The sequence below is a fragment of the Haliotis rubra genome, unplaced genomic scaffold, assembly GCF_003918875.1.
Source record: "Haliotis rubra isolate DU_JTF1 unplaced genomic scaffold, ASM391887v1 Scf378, whole genome shotgun sequence".
NCBI lineage: Eukaryota > Metazoa > Mollusca > Gastropoda > Lepetellida > Haliotidae > Haliotis > Haliotis rubra.
This window is the reverse complement of record NW_025767055.1, coordinates 221259-245169: the sequence shown is the minus strand read 5'-3', so window position 1 is coordinate 245169 and position 23911 is coordinate 221259. Positions and strand designations below refer to the sequence as shown.

General features: G+C 39.1%; 1 protein-coding gene across 1 annotated transcript in view; it reads right to left on the bottom strand.

Moving 5' to 3' along the window:
* The window catches only part of LOC124286174 (zinc finger protein 280D-like), a 40815-nt gene extending 17341 nt beyond the window's left edge, over positions 1–23474 (bottom strand). Inside the window, 6 exon segments of the mRNA XM_046722523.1 lie at positions 496–583; positions 1307–1500; positions 3795–4067; positions 15781–15883; positions 16551–16653; positions 23375–23474. Coding sequence (XP_046578479.1) covers positions 496–583; positions 1307–1500; positions 3795–4067; positions 15781–15883 — 658 coding nt within the window. The 5' untranslated portion in view covers positions 16551–16653; positions 23375–23474.
* Between the last annotated feature and the right edge of the window lie 437 nt (positions 23475–23911).

Below are 23911 nucleotides of genomic sequence, written 5' to 3'. Positions count from 1 at the left end.
CAAAGAGGAATTTGTAATTCTTCATACCCTACATTGGTTAACTGAAAGATCACAACTCAACAGCTTCAGTTGAACTGCAAGATATGGAAAAGGTCAAATTATGTTCCCCAAAGTATGATATGCATAATGGCCACCACGTAAGTGCCCACAGTTTAGTGCCTCACGAAAGTTAATTTTGATGCTAAGTCACGTTAATGTTACCTTCTGGAGTTGACCATTGTTGAATAAAAGACTAATACAACAGCTGAGCTACAATGCTGACGAGAGATACAGGATTGACATTCTTTCACCATACTTTTTTGTTTTTTTCAATTTGGCTCCCGAATGTATGAACTCCTACGAGGAAACTTTACCTGATGACACTCAGGAGCCTGTACATGTGAGAGCCTTGTTACCCCCTCCCGTCACCAAGGTGAGTACAAATCATGCCCCCCTAACCCCACCCTGGTCAGACATGTGGGAACCCTCCCCCTACTCCAGTGAACTGTGAAGTACCTGCTCTCTTTGGCATGAATGGACTCTTCTGTATGCTGACAGCCTGGTTGCGGGGCTGCAGCTGGTTGTTGCCCACGTTCTGTTGCGGCTGGAAGAAAATGTACACAACATACAAACCCATCAGGGTTGGGAGATTCATGCATGGGAGTGCCAATGACACTTGTAACTTGTAATGCCAAGGCAAGAATGAGAAATATTGTTTAAAAAAAATACATTGTATGATGTGATGAAGTCAGTGACAATGTTCTAATATCCAAGCCTACTTAATTTATGAAATTTCTGGATTCAGAAAGTTAATAGGATCTATCAATCTGTAATTTTTGGTGAGATCGTGTCTTTCTTTGGGTATGAGGTTAGATCGAATTTATTCTCATTGGCACATTTCAATTCCAAACGGTGCACCTCAACATCTTTGGGAGGAACAATGTTCCATCGTTTAACATTTTCAAAACCTCTGCAACAACTCATGACATTATTTTATCCAAGACAAAAGCATTGAGATTCAAATAACAAAGTTTTCAATACACTTCAATTTCTCGTCCTCTTAGTCATAGACCACTATAACGAAATCATTCAGGTTATCATTTGATCACCAGCTGCACGTAAGAGGCAACTTATGGGATCGGGTGGTCAGGCTTGCTGACCTGGTTGACACATTTCATCATATCCAAACTGTGTAGACAGATGCACATGCTGTTAATCTCTGGATTGTCTGGTCCAGACTCGAGTATTTACAGACTGCCACCACATAGCTGGAATATTGCTGAGTGCGGCGTAAAACTAAACTTACTCACTCACAAGATGCACCTACCATGACCTGCATCAAAGGGCGGATAACCCACTGGTTGCCAGTGCCGGTGGGTGTCTGCCCTGGGACGTTGACAAACTTGTACACCTGTTGGGGGGTAGGGTTGAGGAGGCGTGCCGCTGTGGAGACCGCTGGCTGGGCAGCAGCCATCTGCTTGGGGGGACTCTCTCCAACTATAACTACATCGGCTTGTGAGGCTGTTACATGATCACAACACTTACAGTGAATGCTCTTGTCACTTACACTGAGCACTCTAGCAAATGAATGAATGAAATCTTACATTATATTTATCACATATACTGAACACATAAGTCAGTTACACTGAACTCTTTAGTCACTCATAACGAATTCTCTCGTCACCATTACTGAACTCTCCTGTCACTTATACTTAGCTCTCCAGTCACTTATACTTAGCTCTCCAGTCACTTAGACTTAGCTCTCCAGTCACTTATACTTAGCTCTCCTGTCACTTATACTTAGCTCTCCTGTCACTTATACTTAGCTCTCCTGTCACTTATACTTAGCTCTCTAGTCACTTATACTTAGCTCTCCAGTCACTTATACTTAGCTCTCCAGTCACTTATACTTAGCTCTCCTGTCACTTATACTTAGCTCTCCAGTCACTTATACTTAGCTCTCCAGTCACTTATACTTAGCTCTCCTGTCACTTATACTTAGCTCTCCAGTCACTTATACTTAGCTCTCTCTCCTGTCACTTATACTTTAGCTCTCCTGTCACTTATACTTAGCTCTCCTGTCACTTATACTTAGCTCTCTCCTGTCACTTACTTAGCTTAGCTCCAGTCACTTATACTTAGCTCTACAGTCAGTCACTTATACTTAGCTCTCTAGTCACTTATACTTAGCTCTCCTGTCACTTATACTTAGCTCTCCAGTCACTTATACTTATACTTAGCTCTCCTGTCACTTATACTTAGCTCTCCTGTCACTTATACTTATCCTGTCACTCTATAGCTCTCCTGTCACTTAGCTTATACTTAGCTCTCCAGTCACTTATACTTAGCTCTCTAGTCACTTATACTTAGCTCTCTCCAGTCACTTATACTTAGCTCTCCAGTCACTTATACTTCTCTAGCTTAGCTCTCACTCAGTCTTAGCTCTCTAGTCACTTATACTTAGCTCTCCTTGTCACTTATACTTAGCTCTCTCAGTCACTTATACTTAGCTCTCTAGTCACTTATACTTAGCTCTCCTGTCACTTATACTTAGCTCTCCAGTCACTTATACTTAGCTCTCCTGTCACTTATACTTAGCTCTCAGTCACTTATACTTAGCTCTCCAGTCACTTATACTTAGCTCTCCAGTCACTTATACTTAGCTCTCTAGTCACTTATACTTAGCTCTCCAGTCACTTATACTTAGCTCTCTAGTCACCATTATTGAACTCTCTAGTCACTTATACTTAGCTCTCCAGTCACTTATACTTAGCTCTCCAGTCACTTATACTTAGCTCTCCTAGTCACTTATACTTAGCTCTCCAGTCACTTATACTTAGCTCTCCAGTCACTTATACTTAGCTCTCCAGTCACTTATACTTAGCTCTCCAGTCACTTATACTTAGCTCTCTAGTCACTTATACTTAGCTCTCTAGTCACTTATACTTAGCTCTCCAGTCACTTATACTTAGCTCTCCAGTCACTTATACTTAGCTCTCCAGTCACTTATACTTAGCTCTCCAGTCACTTCTAGTCACTTACTTTAGCTCTCCAGTCATACTTAGCTCTCCAGTCACTTATACTTAGCTCTCCAGTCACTTATACTTAGCTCTCCAGTCACTTATACTTAGCTCTCCAGTCACTTATACTTAGCTCTCTAGTCACTTATACTTAGTTCCCACCTATGCTGTTGTTCTAGTCACTTATACCAAACTGTCTTGAAACTTTTACTCAACACTCCAGTCACTTACTCTTGACTATGTTTACTTAGCGCTCTAGTCACTTATATTTAACACTAGTCACCTATACCTTAGGGGTGAAACGGTATACTGCGGTATTAGTAGAACCACAGTATTTTGCCTTCGGTTTGGTATCCCAAAAATCAGTATTTTCGGTTTTCGTACCGTTATTTTATTCACCTTTTTAAACCTTTTCTAAAATGTCTAGAAATAGCTATATATTGTCCAAATTTATACGTTTCTTTTCTTTTCTACATTATGATAATACCTCATATACCAAACTGAAACAGACCGAACCGAAGGCTTTGTACCGCAATACGTACCATACCGTGGTAAGAGCGTACTGTTTCACCCATACTATGCTTAACTCTCTGGTAACTTGTACTAACATTCTGGTCATAATTACAACTCTCTGCACTTACACTTAATGCTCTTGTCACTTTTACTTAATGCTAGGGAGAGAACTTTTCCCGTAAAACAGAACATTCTTGCACACAAAAATTATATAAAATATCTTAAAAGATCTGCAATTATTTTGTTCCAACCTGGCCTATTTTGACCCCAAGGCCTACTCACTTGCACTACTAGGCGACACAGCATTCTGCTGTGGTGCTGCTGCAATCTGTTGCTGCTGCAGCTTCTGTTGTCGTAGCTGTTGCTGCTCCAGCCGCATCTGCTCGTCCTTCGCAACCTTGATCTTCCTCCTGGCCTCCTTGTACTCCTCCACCTCGCGTTTGAAGGCCTCGATCTGGGCCGGGAGCAGCTCCTCCTCCTGACACTCCATCATCAGCTCCACGGTGTCGCTGTACTGGCGACGCAGACCGTAGGATGTCGGCCGACCCTTCATCTCTGAAACAGCAGACACATGGTTAAACCGACCAGCATCCACATCACCATTTCCGCAGACTTTGCAGACATTCTTTTCACTAAATCACAGACTCTCTATTTACATAGCCGCAGAGGTGGTCTACAGGGACATGCTCTATTCACATAAACCATGGAGGTAGTCTCCAGGCAGACTCTCTTTCCACAAAGCCACATGAAGACTCTCTATCCATAAAACAACAGAATCAGTTTCCAATGAGACATTCAATTCACAAGATCTCAGAGGCAGTTCCCGGCAATTGGTCTTCAGCTACCCATACTATTTGTCAGAAGCATCTTACAGAATCGGTAAGAAACCGAAGGCTCCTAAATCTATCCCAAAGTTGACAAACGATAACCGTTCAACTACACTTTTCAATGTCATCAACAAGTTTCACTCCAAATATTTGTGGGTGTACACAAAGATGGCGGAAGATGGTCCCACCACCGTGACACTGCTGCCCAAGGAAAAAAAGCTTAATGTTTCATTCATAACAGGAAGTTATTTAAGAAGTTTTATTTTTATTTTTAGCTATCCAACAACCAATAAAGTGTTAAATAACCTACCTCCTCTTATAACACAACATTTTGTCCTTGGGACCAAAAAAGTGAAAATACAGAATGGAATATACAACAACAGCGGGCTACTACTCATCCAAATGTCAAATCTGTGACCAAATAACACATAATATACAGGCACTGTAGCTCGTCTCGATATACAGACAACGGTTTCAAACGTCAACAAAAACACAAACTTGAAAGAAGTCGATGGCAGTATAGATGCTAAAAATACTACAACAAACAGAAACACAAATGATTTGATCAAAATAACAAATGTCAATTTCAGAGAAGGAAAAGTTTACGAAGCATACCTGTTGGAGAAGCTAGGTCAAAATCCGAACTTCCTCCTTCAGCTGAACAAGGCAATTAACCATGAACACAGTACAGTCACAACATGATCTGTATCTCGACACCTGACACCAAGCAGCAACAATATGATCTGTATCTCGACACCTGACACCATGAACACAGCACAGCCACAGTATCTGTATCTCAACACCTGACACCATGGACACAGTGCACCCACAATATGATCTGTATCCCGACACCTGACACCATGAACACATTAGTCACAATATGACCTGTATCTCGACACCTGACACCATGAACACAGTACAGTCCCAATATGCTCTGTATCTCGACACCTGACACCATGAACACATTACAGTCACAATATGACCTGTATCGCGACACCTGACACCATGGACACAGTACAGACACAATATGATCTGTATCTCGACACCTGACACCATGGACACAGTACAGCCTGACACATGGACACAGTGCAGTCACAATATGATCTGTATTTCGACACCTGACACCATGCAGCCACAATATGACCTGTATCGACACCTGACACCATGAACACAGTACAGCCACAATATCTGTATCTCGACACCTGACACCATGAACACAGTACAGCCACAATATCTGTATCTCGACATCTGACACCATGAACACAGTACAGACACAATATGATCTGTATCTCGACACCTGACACCATGAACACATTACAGTCACAATATGACCTGTATCTCAACACCTGACACCATGGACACAGTACAGCCTGACACATGGACACAGTGAAGCCACAATATGATCTGTATTTCGACAATTGACACCATGGACACAGTGCAGCCACAATATCTGTATCTCGACACCTGACACCATGAACACAGTACAGCCACAATATCTGTATCTCGACACCTGACACCATGAACACAGTACAGACACAATATGATCTGTATCTCGACACCTGACACCATGAACACATTACAGTCACAATATGACCTGTATCTCGACACCTGACACCATGGACACAGTACAGTCCCAATATGCTTTGTATCTCAACACCTGACACCATGAACACATTACAGTCACAATATGACCTGTATCGCGACACCTGACACCATGGACACAGTACAGACACAATATGATCTGTATCTCGACACCTGACACCATGGACACAGTACAGCCTGACACATGGACACAGTGCAGTCACAATATGATCTGTATTTCGACACCTGACACCATGCAGCCACAATATGACCTGTATCGACACCTGACACCATGAACACAGTACAGCCACAATATCTGTATCTCGACACCTGACACCATGAACACAGTACAGCCACAATATCTGTATCTCGACACCTGACACCATGAACACAGTACAGACACAATATGATCTGTATCTCGACACCTGACACCATGAACACATTACAGTCACAATATGACCTGTGTCTCGACACCTGACACCATGGACACAGTACAGTCCCAATATGCTCTGTATCTCAACACCTGACACCATGAACACATTACAGTCACAATATGACCTGTATCGCGACAACTGACACCATGGACACAGTGAAGCCACAATATGATCTGTATTTCGACAATTGACACCATGGACACAGTGCAGCCACAATATGATCTGTATCTCGACACCTGACACCAAGAACACAGTACAGTCACATTGGAACAGCCATCAGAAACGGCCAAACCAACATGCCAATGTTCCTGAATTAATTCCACACCATCTCGCAAATGGATAGGGAGGAAGGTTTTACATCAATTTTAGCAATATTCCAGCAATATCAAGGCCAGGGACACCAGAAATGGGCTGAATATTGGGAATCAATCCTGGGTTTTTAGTGTGACAGGCAAATGCTTTAACCACTAGGCTACTCCCACCCCCAAGCTCATGGAGGTGAGGTGAGGTGAAATTGGGTTTAACATCGTGCTTGAGAATATTTCGCTCATATGACGACGTGCATGTGTGTGTATGTGTATGTGGGGCTGCTTGTACTAGCCCAGACTGAAGCTGGTTTTATAGTGCTAGCCCACTGAAATACCATGCCGCAGTGAAGCATGAATACCCCACTCAGACACATTGTACTGACTCTGAGCCGACCAGTCCTTGTTGTACCCATTAATGCCGAGCGCCAGGCAGGGTCCAACACGCACCATCTTTTGGTATGACGCGGTAGAGGATCGAACCCACAATCTTCCGCTCTCCGAGCAGACGCTCTAACCACTACACCACGGAGGCGGACCCAAGCTCATGGAGAAACACCATAAAGAGAATTGAAGAGATGAATAAAAATTATTTCTGCCAAGAAGCACAAGTTGTTAAAGAAAATGCATTTCTATCGCTGGCTTAACCTTCAGGAAAGTGAGTGAGTGAGTGAGTTTAGTTTTACGCCGCTTTTAGCAATATTCCAGCAATATCACGTCCGGGGACACCAGAAATGGGCTTCACACATTGTACCCATGTGGGGAATCAAACCGGGTCTTCGGCGACGAGCGAACGACGTAACCACTAGGCTACCCCACCATCCCCCTTCAGGAAAGATTCACACTGTTGCAAAAGAGAAAACAACAAACAACCTGTACTTCGTAAACTTGATTCTTAGGCATTAAACTAACACTGATGTCAAAACCTATATAAACAGAAAATACAGTTTGCTAGCAAAGGTGGAAGATATGTCAATGGGTCTCTCTCATAATGTTACAATATCAGCTGAAGATCATAGGGTTTTCTAGGTCTGAATTCAAACAAATCAAAGGTGAACGCTGTGATACAATATTTCAATGAATGAATACCTGAAGACACCTAAATTGGTTGCTTCTGGTAATTCACAGTCTAAACAATGTACATGTGACCTTTTCTACCAATCAGACATCAGCTTTCCAAATAATTCCGCCTTTTTTAGTTTACCATCTCATGACTGATCCCCAAACTGCTTCAGAAAACTGCACACAAATACACCGTTGACTAGTACACACAGAGTACACTCGTTACAGTACACCCATCATAGAACTCTCTTGATAGTACATCCAGAGTACACCCATTACAGTACACCCATCACAGTACTCTCTTGATAGTACACCCAGAATACACCCATCATAGTACTCTTTTGATAGTACACCCATCATAGAACTCTCTTGTTAGTACACCCAGGGTACACTCATTACAGTACACCCATCACAGTACTCTCTTGATAGTACACCCATCATAGTACTCTCTTGATAGTACACCCATCACAGTACTCTCTTGATAGTACACCCATCATAGTACTCTCTTGATAGTTAAAACCCATCATAGTACTCTCTTGGTTGATAGTACACCCATCATAGTACTCTCTTGATAGTACACCCATCACAGTACTCTCTTGATAGTACACCCATCATAGTACTTTGATAGTACTCTCTCTGATAGTACACCCATCATAGTACTCTCTTGATAGTACACATCATAGTCATAGTACTCTTTGATAGTACATAGTACTCTCTTGTACACCCATCATAGTACTCTCTTGATAGTACACCCATCATAGTACTCTCTTGATAGTACACCCATCATAGTACTCTCTTGATAGTACATCCATCATAGTACTCTCTTGATAGTACACCCATCATAGTACTCTCTTGATAGTACACCCATCATAGTACTCTCTTGATAGTACACCCATCATAGTACTCTCTTGATAGTATATCCAGAGTACACCCATTACAGTACACCCATCATAGTACTCTCTTGATAGTACACCCATCATAGTACTCTCTTGATAGTATATCCAGAGTACACCCATTACAGTACACCCATCATAGTACTCTCTTGATAGTACACCCAGAATACACCCATCATAGTACTCTTTTGATAGTACACCCATCATAGTACTCTCTTGATAGTACACCCATCATAGTACTCTCTTGATAGTACACCCATCATAGAACTCTCTTGTTAGTATATCCAGAGTACACCCATTACAGTACACCCATCATAGTACTCTCTTGATAGTACACCCAGAATACACCCATCATAGTACTCTTTTGATAGTACACCCATCATAGTACTCTCTTGATAGTACACCCATCATAGTACTCTCTTGATAGTACACCCAGTGTACACCCATCACAGTACTCTCTTGATAGTACACCAATCATAGTACTCTCTTGATAGTACACCCATCATAGTACTCTCTTGATAGTACACCCAGAGTACACCATCATAGTACTCTCTTGATGGTACATCCAGAATACACCCATCAAAGTACGGTCTTGATAGTACACCTAGAGTACACCTGTTACAGTACACCCATCATAGTACTCTCTTGATAGTACACCCAGAGTACACCCATTACAGTACACCCATCATAGTAGATCATTTTGGTCATGGTACACAGAAAGTGCAGGCTGTACGTACCCAGAACAACATCATGATTTTTCTCAACATTATTTTGCATTTAGAACTCACAAAATAAATTCATTTTGACTAACTGCTTGAAATAGTCTTGCTAAAAGGCTTTGCTACTCGTACAAAGAATTAATGAGCTTCAATGCTGATTGGTTGATAAGAAAGGTCACCAAATCCAACCTTCAAACAGGATATCCTCAGATCTTCACACAAAGTGGTATCGTGTTGGCATAGAACGTGTTATATATCATGCGAGTGTAAAATAGAAGCAATTATGACGATCACTTGTGCATATTTTCAATGTCCCCTGTCCATGAAACTTGATGAACATGTCGAGATGACACCACCAGACAAGACACCAGATCTGCGAGATGAAATATTGGTTATTGTGTTAAAAGTAGTGAACAACAAGTGTTGAAAAAACAACTGAGAAAACGGTGCATTAATGGACGTTAGTACAACAGAAGTAGAAGACTGATCCCCAAAACAAGTCAACCGAATTCCTACCTTTTGATTTTGGAAGTCTAACTCTCAAACCACTCGGCATTATAGAAAGCTGTCTATAGTATCACACACAGTGGTCAAATAGACCAGTTTAACTACTATATGGGTATAGACTGGGATGGCTGACTCAAGTATTAGGCTGACTGACTGGGCCAGTCAGGGAAGAACTTGTCGGGGTGAGTGAGCACGTGTTCTTTGATTGGGCAGGTGCCTGTTCACAAATTGTCAGGTTTATTCCTGACACAATTCTGATGGAAAACTGGAACAGCCAAACAAGAAATCTATTACTGAATCTGACATTATCATGACATTATCAAGACATTATCAAGACATTATCATGACATTATCAAGACATTGTCAAAACATTGTCAAGACATTACCAAGACATTGTCGAGACATTATGACGACATTATGACATTATCATGACATTATCAAGACATTGTCAAGACATTATCAAGACATTGTCGAGACATTATGACGACATTATGACATTATCATGACATTATCAAGACATTGTCCAGACATTATCATGACATTACCAAGACATTGTCGAGACATTATGACGACATTATGACATTATCATGACATTATCAATACATTGTCGAGACATTATCGAGACATTATCATGACATTATGACATTATCATGACGTTATCAAGACACTATCAAGACATTGTCAAGACATTATCAAGACATTGTCGAGACATTATGACGACATTATGACATCATGACATTATCAAGACATTGTCGAGACATTATCATGACATTATCAAGACATTGTCGAGACATTATGACGACATTATGACATTATCATGACATTATCAAGACATTGTCATGACATTATCGAGACATTATGACATTATGACATTATGACATTATCATGACATTATCAAGACATTGTCAAGACATTGTCAAGACATTATCAAGACATTGTCAAGACATTATCAAGACATTGTCGAGACATTATGACGACATTATGACATTATCATGACATTATCAAGACATTGTCGAGACATTATCATGACATTATCAAGACATTGTCGAGACATTATCATGACATTATCAAGACATTGTCAATGACATTATCGAGACATTATGACATTATCATGACATTATCAAGACATTGTCATGACATTATCAAGACATTGTCGAGACATTATGACGACATTATGACATTATCATGACATTATCAAGACATTGTCGAGACATTATCATGACATTATCAAGACATTGTGACATTATTATGACATTATCATGACATTATCAAGACATTATCATGACATTATCAAGACATTATCATGACATTATCGAGACATTGTGACGACATTATGACATTATCAAAACATTGTCATGACATTATCAAGACATTGTCGAGACATTATGACGACATTATGACATTATCATGACATTATCAAGACATTGTCGAGACATTATCAAGACATTGTCGAGACATTATGACGACATTATGACATTATCATGACATTATCAAGACATTGTCATGACATTATCAAGACATTGTCGAGACATTGTCATGACATTATCAAGACATTGTCATGACATTATGACGACATTATGACATTATGAAGACATTATGATGACATTATGACGACATTGTCAAGACATTATCAAGACATTGTCGAGACATGACGACATTATGACATTATCATGACATTGTCAAGACATTATCAAGACATTATGAAGACATTATGACATTATCATGACATCACAACATTGTCAAGACATTAACAAGAAGAGGTAGTAAGGGACTCCTTGCACACTAATACCGTGGTATACCATGTAACCCCTAATGACATTATCCTGCTTACTGAACAAGTCATCAGGGTGTGTCATGTCCTCTGACTCATCCTGTCTGCTGGAATACTTGTACCAAATTTCTTCAAGTTCAGTGAAACAAAACTGCTGAATATGCAAAATCATCAGAAGAAATGAGTCCACCACTAAGCTGATCTGTAGATCAATGTCTCATTCCAAGGATTAGGAGTTATGGGCAGAAACAGCCTTAAAGCCATAGGTGTCATCATGAAAAATACACATAAACTTTGAAAATTATACAACCCAAATCATGATTTGTATAGCAAGTTTCATCAAGAATTATTCCATAGTTCAGTAGTTTAGTTCCAGAATCTACAAATGGACCATAGACATAAGGACTGGGGAAAATAGATTCACATTGTTTTCGTTAATACAGTAGTGATTGTGAATCTAGAAATAATAACTTTTAAACCAGTTATTTATCAGTAATAAAAATACATGCATGCTACAAGCATTCTTTACTGGGTCTACAGATGCAAAGTTTAAACATGCAATAAAATTCAAATTGTGAAGACAGAGTTCTTCATATACAAACATCTAGGTACTCTTTAAATTTAACACATGTTACAGAGAAAAAATATGACAAAATAGCCAAGAGACTTAATTTATTTTCAGAAACTGAAACTGTGGTAATGTAGACTTGCACGGGCTTTCTTGGGTATGTTTGTTTCAGGGTCTGTATGGCACACTAACTCTTCTACATTCATGGCAAATATTCAAACAGGACCTAAAATAGTTAATCAGCCCGTGACTAGGGCTGGGAAGATACAATATGTCACGATGCGATACATATCATGATATTTTACCTGCCATATGATACGTATCACGATATATACACCTTGAAAGATTGACACAGTATTAAGATTTAAAATGATGTATTTCAAGGTATTTGTGTATAACAATAACAGTATTGTAATAAACAAACAAGTAACTCATGTTTTAACATGTTTAAGATAATACTGTTTTGAAAAAAAGTTGTATATCGTTTTGTATCAATACACCAGTCGACGATACAATGTCAAACTTAAATGTATTGTGATGTGTGGGTGCATCGGTGAATCGTCCCAGCCCTACCCCTGACATACCACGAGCCAAAGGAATAAAACAGTCGCGGTGAGAAAATGTTGAGTGCTGACAATTAACCCCGCAAGAAAACTGAACACTGAAGTGTAAAATGAATGCAAAATGTATTACGAGAGAAAGTTTGACAAAATATTCTTTCAGGTTCCAGTGTGATCAAAGTGTTCGAATCATGACTCTGGATATTGCTTCCAAAGGAATCCTACTTCCTGTCATTACAGGGAGCATGTATCTTACAGCTTGAAGATGGGACTGTCACTTCACAAATCATGGATACATACATATATATTTTGTAAAAAAATGTTTTTACTAAAAAGTAGTGCAAAAGAATGCAGAACCTTTTTGCCAAATTCATGAAAATTGTTTAGAATAGTTGCAGAATATAAATAAGTTTACAGCAGAATATAGAATTTTGGCCGCGGAATTCAGCAGGTCGGTTATATGCCAAAACTTCCCCATCCCAATACTACCACACATTGTTAAAACAACAACACCTCATCACCCCTTTTTTAGGTAATAGGATAGCCCAGGAAGTGCACTGAACTGACTTAGCCGAGTAGAGGTTTCAGTAGGAAAGAGAGCAGTTAGTTAATACATTACTTTCATAGTATTCTGAATATACAAAAATTACTTAAATTATGCAACCAAAACGTACATTTAATGTACATATATATCAAATTTGTAGCTTTACAAAATATATTATTGCTTAAAAGGGTCCAACAAGCCAAACAATTCCTTTCAATTCTGATTTGCAAATATACTGAACATCATTGAAAATGTACCACCTGTATTAGTTTGGATTTCCAAGAGCATAAATAAGCAATCGGTGTAAATTGTAATACTTTGTAGTCCAATGATTGGTAAAGAAAAGAAACAAGAACCAATCCAGCAAAACAGTGAAGTTTTAATTCAGCTGACCATGAAAGAAAGATGGAGTCAAATTGGAAAGTCAGTAACATGTATGACCACCGTTAGCAGCAACACAAGCTGTGCAACGTCTCCTCATTGAACTGATATGTCTCTGAATAATGTTTTGAGGCAATGCATTCCACTCTTGTTGCAAGGCATTTTCAAGTTCCCCAAGGTTCTTGATCTGTGGGCGATGTGAGAGGCGATGGTCGATGTAATCCCACAAGTGTTCAATGGGAGACAAATCTGGTGACAATGCAGGCCATGGAAGTAGAGGAATGTTGTTGTTTGCCAGAAACTGTGTTGCAACATGTGCAGTGTGCACTAGAGCACTGTCCTGCTGGAATGTGTGCAGATCTTGTAGTTGGTTAAAGAAGGGGAACGACGTTGTTCTGAAGAATGGTGTCACGGTAGTAAAGGGAATTCACTCTGCCACGACAAACTACCAGAGCAGTTTTGTGAAGATAACTGATCCCTCTCCACACCACCGATCTGTTTGCACAACACAGTCCTGATGGTAACGTTCTCCCCGTTGACGTCATACCCGTAGATGCCCGTCAGCATTTCGCAAGTGAAAGCGTGACTCAACGAAAAACACAACACCATGCCAACGTCGTATCAACCACAAACAATGCTGTTCAGCCCATCGTTGGCGTTCACGGCGATGTCTATCCGCCAGGATGGGTCCAACATAAGGGCGTTGAAACCGTAATCCTGCCGCACGGAGAGGGCGTCGGACGGTAGAAGCACTGATCAAACCACGTCGGCCTTGGACAGCGTTGGCAGGTTCTGTCATGTGATGTGTTCCATGATGTGTTCGGGCAATCCGTTCTTTACTGTACAGCATTATTTATTGTCTTTTGTGTTATTAACAACATTTCCAATGTTCATTTTCACTCTCAAAACAATCATATTACCATATTTCAAAATTTACAGGTGGTGCGTTTTCAATGATGATCAGTATAAAGTATAAAGTAATATGCAGCAAAAAAACTCAAAATGAGAATATGAATTATATTATGCTTACTTGAAGCGTTACGACCAAACATACTTGCACTACAAAATCCAGGCATAAACAGATAAATCAATTTTAAATAAATATAGAAATGATTTACTTATGGATGTCCCTGTCATGTAAAAAAACGGTAAAGACTGTATGTTACGGCAGTGACACTGTGACGGTATATAATGTCACCACCATAACGGCCCTATCACAGCCATGTTCTTCTACGCCAGACTCTTCAGGTGCATCAAGACAGAAGTACAGCAGAGACAGAACCGTCCACTTGCTCCAACAATGACAGAGTGACGACAGGGTTATGACTGTCAAATATGCGAGTGAAATCTGGACACTATAGGACATAAGTTCTATATAGACTATTATATGTAACTAGAAAGGGTATGTATTTTTGTTAACCACCCGCCTTAATAAAATATATAATTTATTACTAAGTGATTGTTTGTATTCATTACTGATTAATGGATTAAATCATTTCAGACTGAGGTAATCAGTGTGCTAAAGTGTGTGCAGTCAACCAGAAATGTTGTTATAAGCTGTGGAAGTTTTGTGATGTGGAAGTTTTGGGAGGATACCCAGCAGGTCCTGTATCACAGAAGCACAAGTAAACCCTAGAGTGAGAAATTTACGCTTGTCCTGTGGTCTCAGACTAGCAAAAATTGATCAGGACAACTGAATGATAAGTTTGCAGTGGATTTTTTTACAAATTTAAAAGATGTTAAAAGTTCAAATGAATATAACAGTATTGCTAGTTAAGTAAATCTACAGATGTTATTTTCGACCAGTGAAGTACAGACAGGACCACTAATTATTGTCCACTCACTGGTCCTGTAGTCTAGTGGTAAATCTTGAAACGTTTCTAGCACTGTAAAAATATAAGACAGTTTGAGGTCATATTGAGATGTGTTGGTGCCTACAAACCGATCTGTTCTCCTTTCTGGCAATGAGCCATAGCATCTTTAAAAAATAGGGCGCAAATAGAGATCCCAGTGGTCTAGCAAGTCATAAGTCACATGGAGGATTAATTGAGACACACTTAGACAAACCAATCTGTATATAAGCTTGGGTGAGGGTTATATGGTAGATTCTGCTCACCCGAAGATGACAGTCCAGGGGAATAGGCAGAATCTGCTTCAATGGAGTACCGCTTGGAACCGCTCTTCTGGCGGGCAGACCGGGTGCGCCTCCGAGACGGCATCTGCAGAAGCAACATCACAGTGGTGAACCACATACATATAAATTTGTGCATACTTGACCCAGATTTTTGCATTTTTCGAAACAAACCTATCCATAGTAAGTTCGTCTTTACAAACCTCTCCGCAACATACTATATGTACTTGCATTAATCCCAGTTGCGTAGAACAATGCTCATGTTGTTGATCACTGGATTGTCTGGTCCAGACTCGATTATTTACAGACCGCCGCCATATAGCTGGAATATTGCTGAGTGCGGCGTTAAACAACAACCAATCAATTTGGCCTCAACAGTTATGGGGAAATAAAACTTTCAATTAGTTGGTGTCAGTAGTCATTTAATATCCTCAGCTTAAAACCAATACCAAAAGACAAACTAGGGGCAGTCGACTCTGGGGTGCTTAATGCTGACTCAACTAATGTTCCAGGTAGATTGGTCAGCCCGAGAAGACACTGAACCAGGAAGGTAGCCTCGTGGTTAAAGCGTTTGCTCATCATGCCAAAGACACGGGTTCGATTCCCCACATGGATACTTTGTATGAAGCCCATTTCTAGTATCTCCCACTGTGATATGTCTGCAGTATTGCTAAAAGCGGAGTAAAACGTAACTCACTCACTCACTCACTAAACCAGGAACCATGCAGTGGACCGCTGAAACATGAGATGCTTACTTTAGGCTGATTACCCGACTCTCTGGAAGGCAGGTACGTAATCTCAGTGAAACATTCCTCCCGGGGTTATCTCCTCTTGATTTCCCACCATGCTCTCTTGTAACTGCAAAAACAGCAAAGAATTAGCCTAAGAAACAGCTGTTTTCACGGAGGAGGCAACAAATATATCAGGAGGTACAGCAATGTATTGCGTTATGCCACAGCACTGTGCCTGTGATTCAGATGCTTATAGTCCGCTTGGCTCAAAAGCGGACCGATGAATTGCAATCTAACTCGAAAACTAATAAACATAACATACTCAATGACATGACTGGGAGCTCAGTTATCGATCAATAATCAATTGTAATAGTAAACGCTACCACAAAACTCATGTGTACAATCAACAGGACACAGTCATGATATTGTGCACACGGGCAACAGGCACTGATTAATATTATGATCAAGACAATCAAGCATGCGGTTATGTTCTGTTTTACGAGGCAGGATTATGTCTTGATATGACAAACATAACAATAAGAAACTTTCTTTCAATTAATTTTGATGTTTCATTTTCTATGAATATCAATTAGCCCACCCCCCGATTGATAGTCATTGATGCAAGCAAGACTGACCGATAGAGCTGTGATGATATATTGTAGTATTGATAATCGTGATACCTTTTCTGACACTAAATATATCGATACTTTTTTCGTATCGTGATATGTGTCGTTGACGGTTATGTGAAAATTTACACTGTTATCAAAATACACTTTTTTAAAGAAAATAACTATAGACAGCATATCGTGATACGCATCGAATCGAATCGTATTTTTCAAGATATATCGTTATACGTATTGTATCGTGAAATTTCTGTATCGTCACACCTCTAATGACAGACTGACTGTTTCATTCAATCAGTCGCTCCAGCACTACTATTTAGGTATGAATGTGAAAACAAACATGTCGGTGCTAAGACTGGGACGGCTCCAAATTTTCAACCCGGGTACGTCAGTGTTCATGAATAGTGTCTGACCCTCTGACAAATCCGGCAGATTTGCGAACGGTCCGATAGAAGTCTACAACCCACCAGCCCCAGTGTCTGAGTGTATATTTCACAATGACTTTGACTTAAGTTGTTATATGTGACATGTGATACTTGTTTGCTGTTTATATATCTTGTGTTTGTTAATAATTTCAATGCCAATTATAAGAAATGTTAAATCTGAAATGTATGTTTAATTTTATTCTATGGGTCCTGTGAATTTTCAGTGGGTCAGAGAGACATCTGAAACTTGCAGGACCCAATGTCCTGTTATCTTGAAACACCATTCGTGAACACTGGTATGTGAAAACAAACATGTCAGTGCTAAGGCTGGGACGGCTCCAAATTTTCAACCCTGGTACCCTGTCCCCTATTATCCTATCCTATCCTACCCGGATACCCGATATGTTAATTCCTGACATCAAATTTGTAACAATGGCAATATATTCTTCAGCTCAGAGGCTAAAATTTTGAGTCTTTCAATTATATCTTTATCATGTATTATATTCAGAACGGGTGACTGTAAATCATGTCTAAATCTTCAAAGACAATACAACCTTTTAATCATGACAGAATAACATGATTAGTCACATGATTATAACGGGTCCAGGTATTGAGACAGGTACCCGGGTCCAAAAAGTTACCCACCCATCCCGGATATCCGGGTTACCTGTCCCAACCTTAGTCAGTGCCATCATACAAGTTAGAATCTCTTTCGATGTGTTTCAATACAGACTTGAGAGTCAACATGTTAATAAAACATGTATTTTTAGTTTGAGTTAAAGTCAATTTAACTTTTTAGAGTCGCAGATGCTGGAACATGTAAACAAATGTTGTTTATAATGTTAACCACTGGTTGGTGTGTCCCAGACGGGATTATTTACAAGCTGGTGAGACATTACTCACACAGTGATCAGTGTAGTAGAAAACAACAAATAGGAATCAGGATTTTAAATTGTAAATTTTACAGCTTTTTTTCTTAGTCATTACATATGCATGTCTTTGTTTAATATTTTCACTTCATGGCAGCCTTGAGAGTGAGTTTAGTTTTATGCCGCTTTTAGCAATATTCCAGCTATATCACGGCAGGGGACACCAGAAATGGGCTTCACATATTGTACCCATGTGGGGAAACGAACCCGGGTCTTGGATGTGACGAATGAACGCTTTAACCACTACGCTACCCCACCGCCCCCATGGCGGCCTTGAAGTGATGCCTCCAGGATGTGAAGAGTTTCTCCATAACTGATTGTTTCTTGTTAAACACTCCGGAATATTCCAGCGATACGGCGGTGGTCTGTAAATAATGGAGTCTGGACCAGACAATCCAGCGGTCAACATCATGAACATCGATCTTCGTAATGGAGATACGACGACGACATGTGTCAATCAAGTCAGTGAACTTGTCCACCTGATCTTGTTAGCCGCCTCTTACGACAAACATGGGCTACTCAAGATCAATTCTAACCTGGATCTTACTCCATACTTGTGTTTCTGTTCCTTGGTTTTGTTGCAATACTTGCCACAGTATATCACAACTCCGTACATCTTATGCAGAGGCCCAGATAAGCTGCGTATCTGGGTAAAATACGCATAGAAAATTTCCAATTACGCATTGAAAAATAATTGTTGCGTACCAATTACGCATTTAAATGTTAGATACACAAATAGTTTAAAACAAATGCGTACGGAATATATTTATAAAAATCGCTTGCGTAATAAAAAAGACATCGATTGCTATCAAGTTGTACTGTTAGTATAGGACTAGTGTTGTACTGTCAGTATTGGATAAGTGATTTTTTTATGAAATCATTTCCATTATATTTAAGTTGGTTTTGATTAGGTATGATATAAGGCAGGACATACCTGCTTAGTAAACTTACTCCATGACATAATACTTAGGTGAGTAAAATGACTGAAATACGCACATATTTGAAAGCAGTGGGTAACGGAAAATGAAATACCCACTCAACATTCATAATACCCACTCCAAAAAATTACAGTGGGTACAGTACCCACATGAGCTAAATCTTATCTGGAGCTCTGTTATGGAAGACCTTATGAGTTACTCCACAGGCCATAAGGAGTTGTGATATATACTATGAGAAGTATTACAACAAACTCAATAATGACTGTCATACTTTGTAATGATATTGGGAACCGAACCCCAACCAAAGGCATGACAAGGAAAAGCATTAGCCATTAGGCTACCTCAGCCCCATGGCGACTTTAAATTATACCAACCACGTGACAAACCAATAGAGATTATTGGACAACAGTGTTTCTGTACTGGGAATAAAAGGTTTATTATTATTTCAAAACAGGGTGGTGGGGTAGCGGAATGATTAAAGCGTTTACTCGTCACGCCGAAGACCCGGGTTCAATTCCCAACATGGGTCAGAGCTACAGATAAATTTTTGAGCCATTGAGTTATGTACTCGCTTGTGTTCATCTCAATTGGGTATCCTAATTTTCCTTTGAGTAACCAAATAAATTGTACCCACCTCACTCAAACTCAGTTGGGTATTTTGCCATTTTCCATAAATTGTAAAACTATAATAAAGTTTAAATGTTGGTTTATGTGTTTGTTATTTGTATTTGATCTGTTATATGAGAAACGATCAGAAATGCTGCAAGATGTCAAGTTCAGGTGCCTAAATAGAACCTCTCAATATACCTGTGTTATTTTATCTCTTTTGTGTGTATGCATGTAAGATCAAATTTATTGAGTATTTACAAAAAATCAAGCGTACCCGTACGCAATAGACTTAATAGGAATTGAGTTTTCACAAAAATATTTGCGTAATTTACGCATGTACGCAGCTTATCTGTACCTCTGATGGGTACAATGTGTGAGGCCTATTTCTGGTGTTCCCTACCGTGATATTGCCAATATATTGCTGAAAGTGGCGTAAAACCATATTCACTCATTCTTTCTGATCATGAGCATCTAAATCTCATATTGCTGGAATATTGCTAAGAGTGTCATAAAACCCAAATCACTCACGCACTCTGGCAAAACACACATGGGTAAACACTTCTTCAATCATCCATCTTCAAATATGAAATGTTAAAATGTAATTGCACTCAATAAACTAGCGCTACAAACAGTGCATGAAAATAGCTTTTGTGTGAGCCATCCAACATGTAAATCCCTTATCTGAGCATGTTTGAAAATTATTCAATAGTTTACAGAGAAATATAGCATTTTGCATGTATAGTTTGACAGTAGTTCCTGCTATGAAACCATTTGTATATCAATTATTGAAACTTTACTAGTATGATCTGCTAGGTGACCTTATTTGCATATTTATTTGGATCCTGAAACCATTTATTGCATCCTGCTAGGTGACCTTATTTGTATATCAATTGGATCCTGAAACCATTTATTGGATCCTGCTAGGTGACCTATTTGAATATAAATTGGATCCTGAAACCATTTATTGGATCCTGCTAGGTGACCTATTTTGTATATCAATTGGATCCTGTTTATTGCCTAATGGTTAAAGTATTGGATCCTGAAACATTTATTGGATCCTGCTAGGTGACCACATGGGTACAATGTGTGAAGCCCATTTCTGGTGTCCCCTATTTGCAATTGATCCTGTAAAAACATTGCTGGAATATTGCTAAAAGCGGCCTGAAACCAATCTCAGTCAGTCATTTGTATATCAATTGGATCCTGAAACCATTTATTGGATCCTGCTAGGTGACCTTATTTGCATATTTATTGGATCCTGAAACCATGTTCCACAGAAGAGTGTATCATGAAGTTAGCTACATATGATTATTATTACCAGATCATACAACAGCAGTCAAATCACGAATCAACGAGGAAACATATTTACACAATACAAGATTAGATAAGAGACCTCACTAGCATACCCAAAAGCCAAATTATAAACTTGTGTAAAGAGTGAGTGAATTGGGTTTTACGACGCTTTTAGCAAAACTCCAGCAATATCATGACGGGAGACTCAAGACATAGGTTTCACACATTGTATCCATGTGGGGAATCGAAGCCTGGTCTTCGGCGTGACCAGGGTTTTACATGACGCGTGATTCCTGCGTATTTGACGCAACAATTTTGTAAACGACTCTCAAAAGATTATCATATGAGTCAAGCTTGACGCAAGTTTTATGGGTGACCCTCACAACTCAGTTCAATAAAATCGATTTCATAAGCAAAAAATGATATTGTCAGATTGTTCCAGGGAACTCGGAGGAGACAGTAAGCCTGGCTGTTTGAATTGAACAATGCTGTCGTTTCATTTGGTGGTGTGACATACACAGTTACGTACTGAGAATGATTAACACAAAGAAATATTAAACTTTTCATGACTCCCAAATATTGAAAATGACTCCCAAAAATAAATATTGTGAGTCACCATGACTCCCATTTTTAAAAGTCTGTGTAAAACCCTGGTGTGACAAGCGAACGCTTTAACCACTATGCTAGTCCACAACCCCTTGTGTAAACAGGTAAAGATTTGGAATAGTATGAAATTTATCACACATACATGATACAAAAGCCTGACATTTATTTTCTTCCTGCTTTACACTTACACAATGCAGGGTCAGAATAAAGGAAATGAATCACACTTGCATCTGTTGCAACACAAAGTAATAACCTTGTTGCTCCAGACAAAATCATGCTGCTCAGTATAAATTATATACATTACTTGCATTAGGATTTGATCATTGATGATTGAGAACATAAATCATAGCAAAATTATTTCAGGTTGCAGCAATGAAAGTTCTAAGTGATTAAACTGAGCCCTGACTTTCAACCTTAAGGCTCATTCCTATGAAAACTTTATTATTATTGAGTCACAACATTCAAATTCAAATTTTCATTGTACAAAATGCTAAACTATCTTGATATGCTCAGAGAATTCTCCAGAAAATTTCATAAAAATTACCAAACTGAAAAAAACCCACACTCCCTATTCATGTTAAAATACATAATTAAGAACTACCTATAAAGTTAGGTATAAAACATGGATTTCACCAAAAAGCCATAAACATAAAGAGGTTTTAATACTGAGCTACATATACACTGAATACACTAATCTTAAAATACCACAATGAAATTGGAATAAAAAGAACTTCAAGAAATCTCAGTTTTGAGCAAAACAATATTTTATACTGCTAGCCAGGTGCATTTTGAATCCTTGATAAAGACCCTCAGATTTTATAACTGTCAATATATGTCATCACTTTAATCCATAATTTGTCAATGGCCTATAATAACAGACCTAATTCCCATTGCAATTCCCAATATTTGAATTATATTACCAACAGTTTCTATCTTTGGTTCGAAAAACATTGCACAAGTTACAATGATAGATAAGATATCGATTATCGAGGTGTTAACCTCGTTTATGGCCTGTTTTGCGTAAAAACATACATGTTGATATACAACTAGTCATAACACATGTCTGAGAAAACATCTTTCCGGTCTAAAAATAGCCCGCCTTCAGCCGGAGTCGGTAGTTGCCAAATATCAAACCGACCTTTCCATGACAAATCAATAAATGAACAGCACTGAAAACCCTCTACCTCTACACGACTGTCATGCACGTGCCATGCAAATACTATATTTTAATGAAATGCCGCAGATATGCTGTATATTATCATAACACACCGTCCAAGATGGCGGACGTCTGACTACCGTAATAAAGCTGAATAAACAACGGTTTTCAGACGCTTCCTTTCAAAGTCAGGCAGCTTGCATGTTATAGCGTGGTTTCTAAACTACGAGAAACGCTTCTTAGAAATGCACAAAATCAATAATACATACATGTTTTTCCTAATATGAAGCCAATGTCACAAGAACTACAACTCCTGCATGTCTATATCAAACGTCACGTGACCACATGTGCGCGAAATTGCAAATGGAATATTTCGTTTCACGACGGATTAGTAAATGTGGTATGTTGCTATGAAAAACATATCTCTATACACACATTGTATCTGTGATTATCATTGCTATAAATATGATTCCAAAATAATTTGCAAACTGACTTTGTTGTATGAAGAGGCGTTCTGCTATCGAGAGTATTTTCCGACAAGACTATTTTCCTTACGTGAACTGCCATCATTCCATGTCGACAAGGTATTCTACTGGAATTTATTCTGGAGATGGACAATTACGTTACTTTTGATAAAAAATAATAATGCGTAGTTTTGATTTGACAACAAATGTAATTAAACATAAATTGCTGGTCTTCCGTTTTATATCCATGGAGTGTAATAAACACGAAATATGTTAATATGTACATGTGCTTATATGTCAAAGGAGGGACGTACAATGCTTAAGTCGTAAAGGCTAATTACC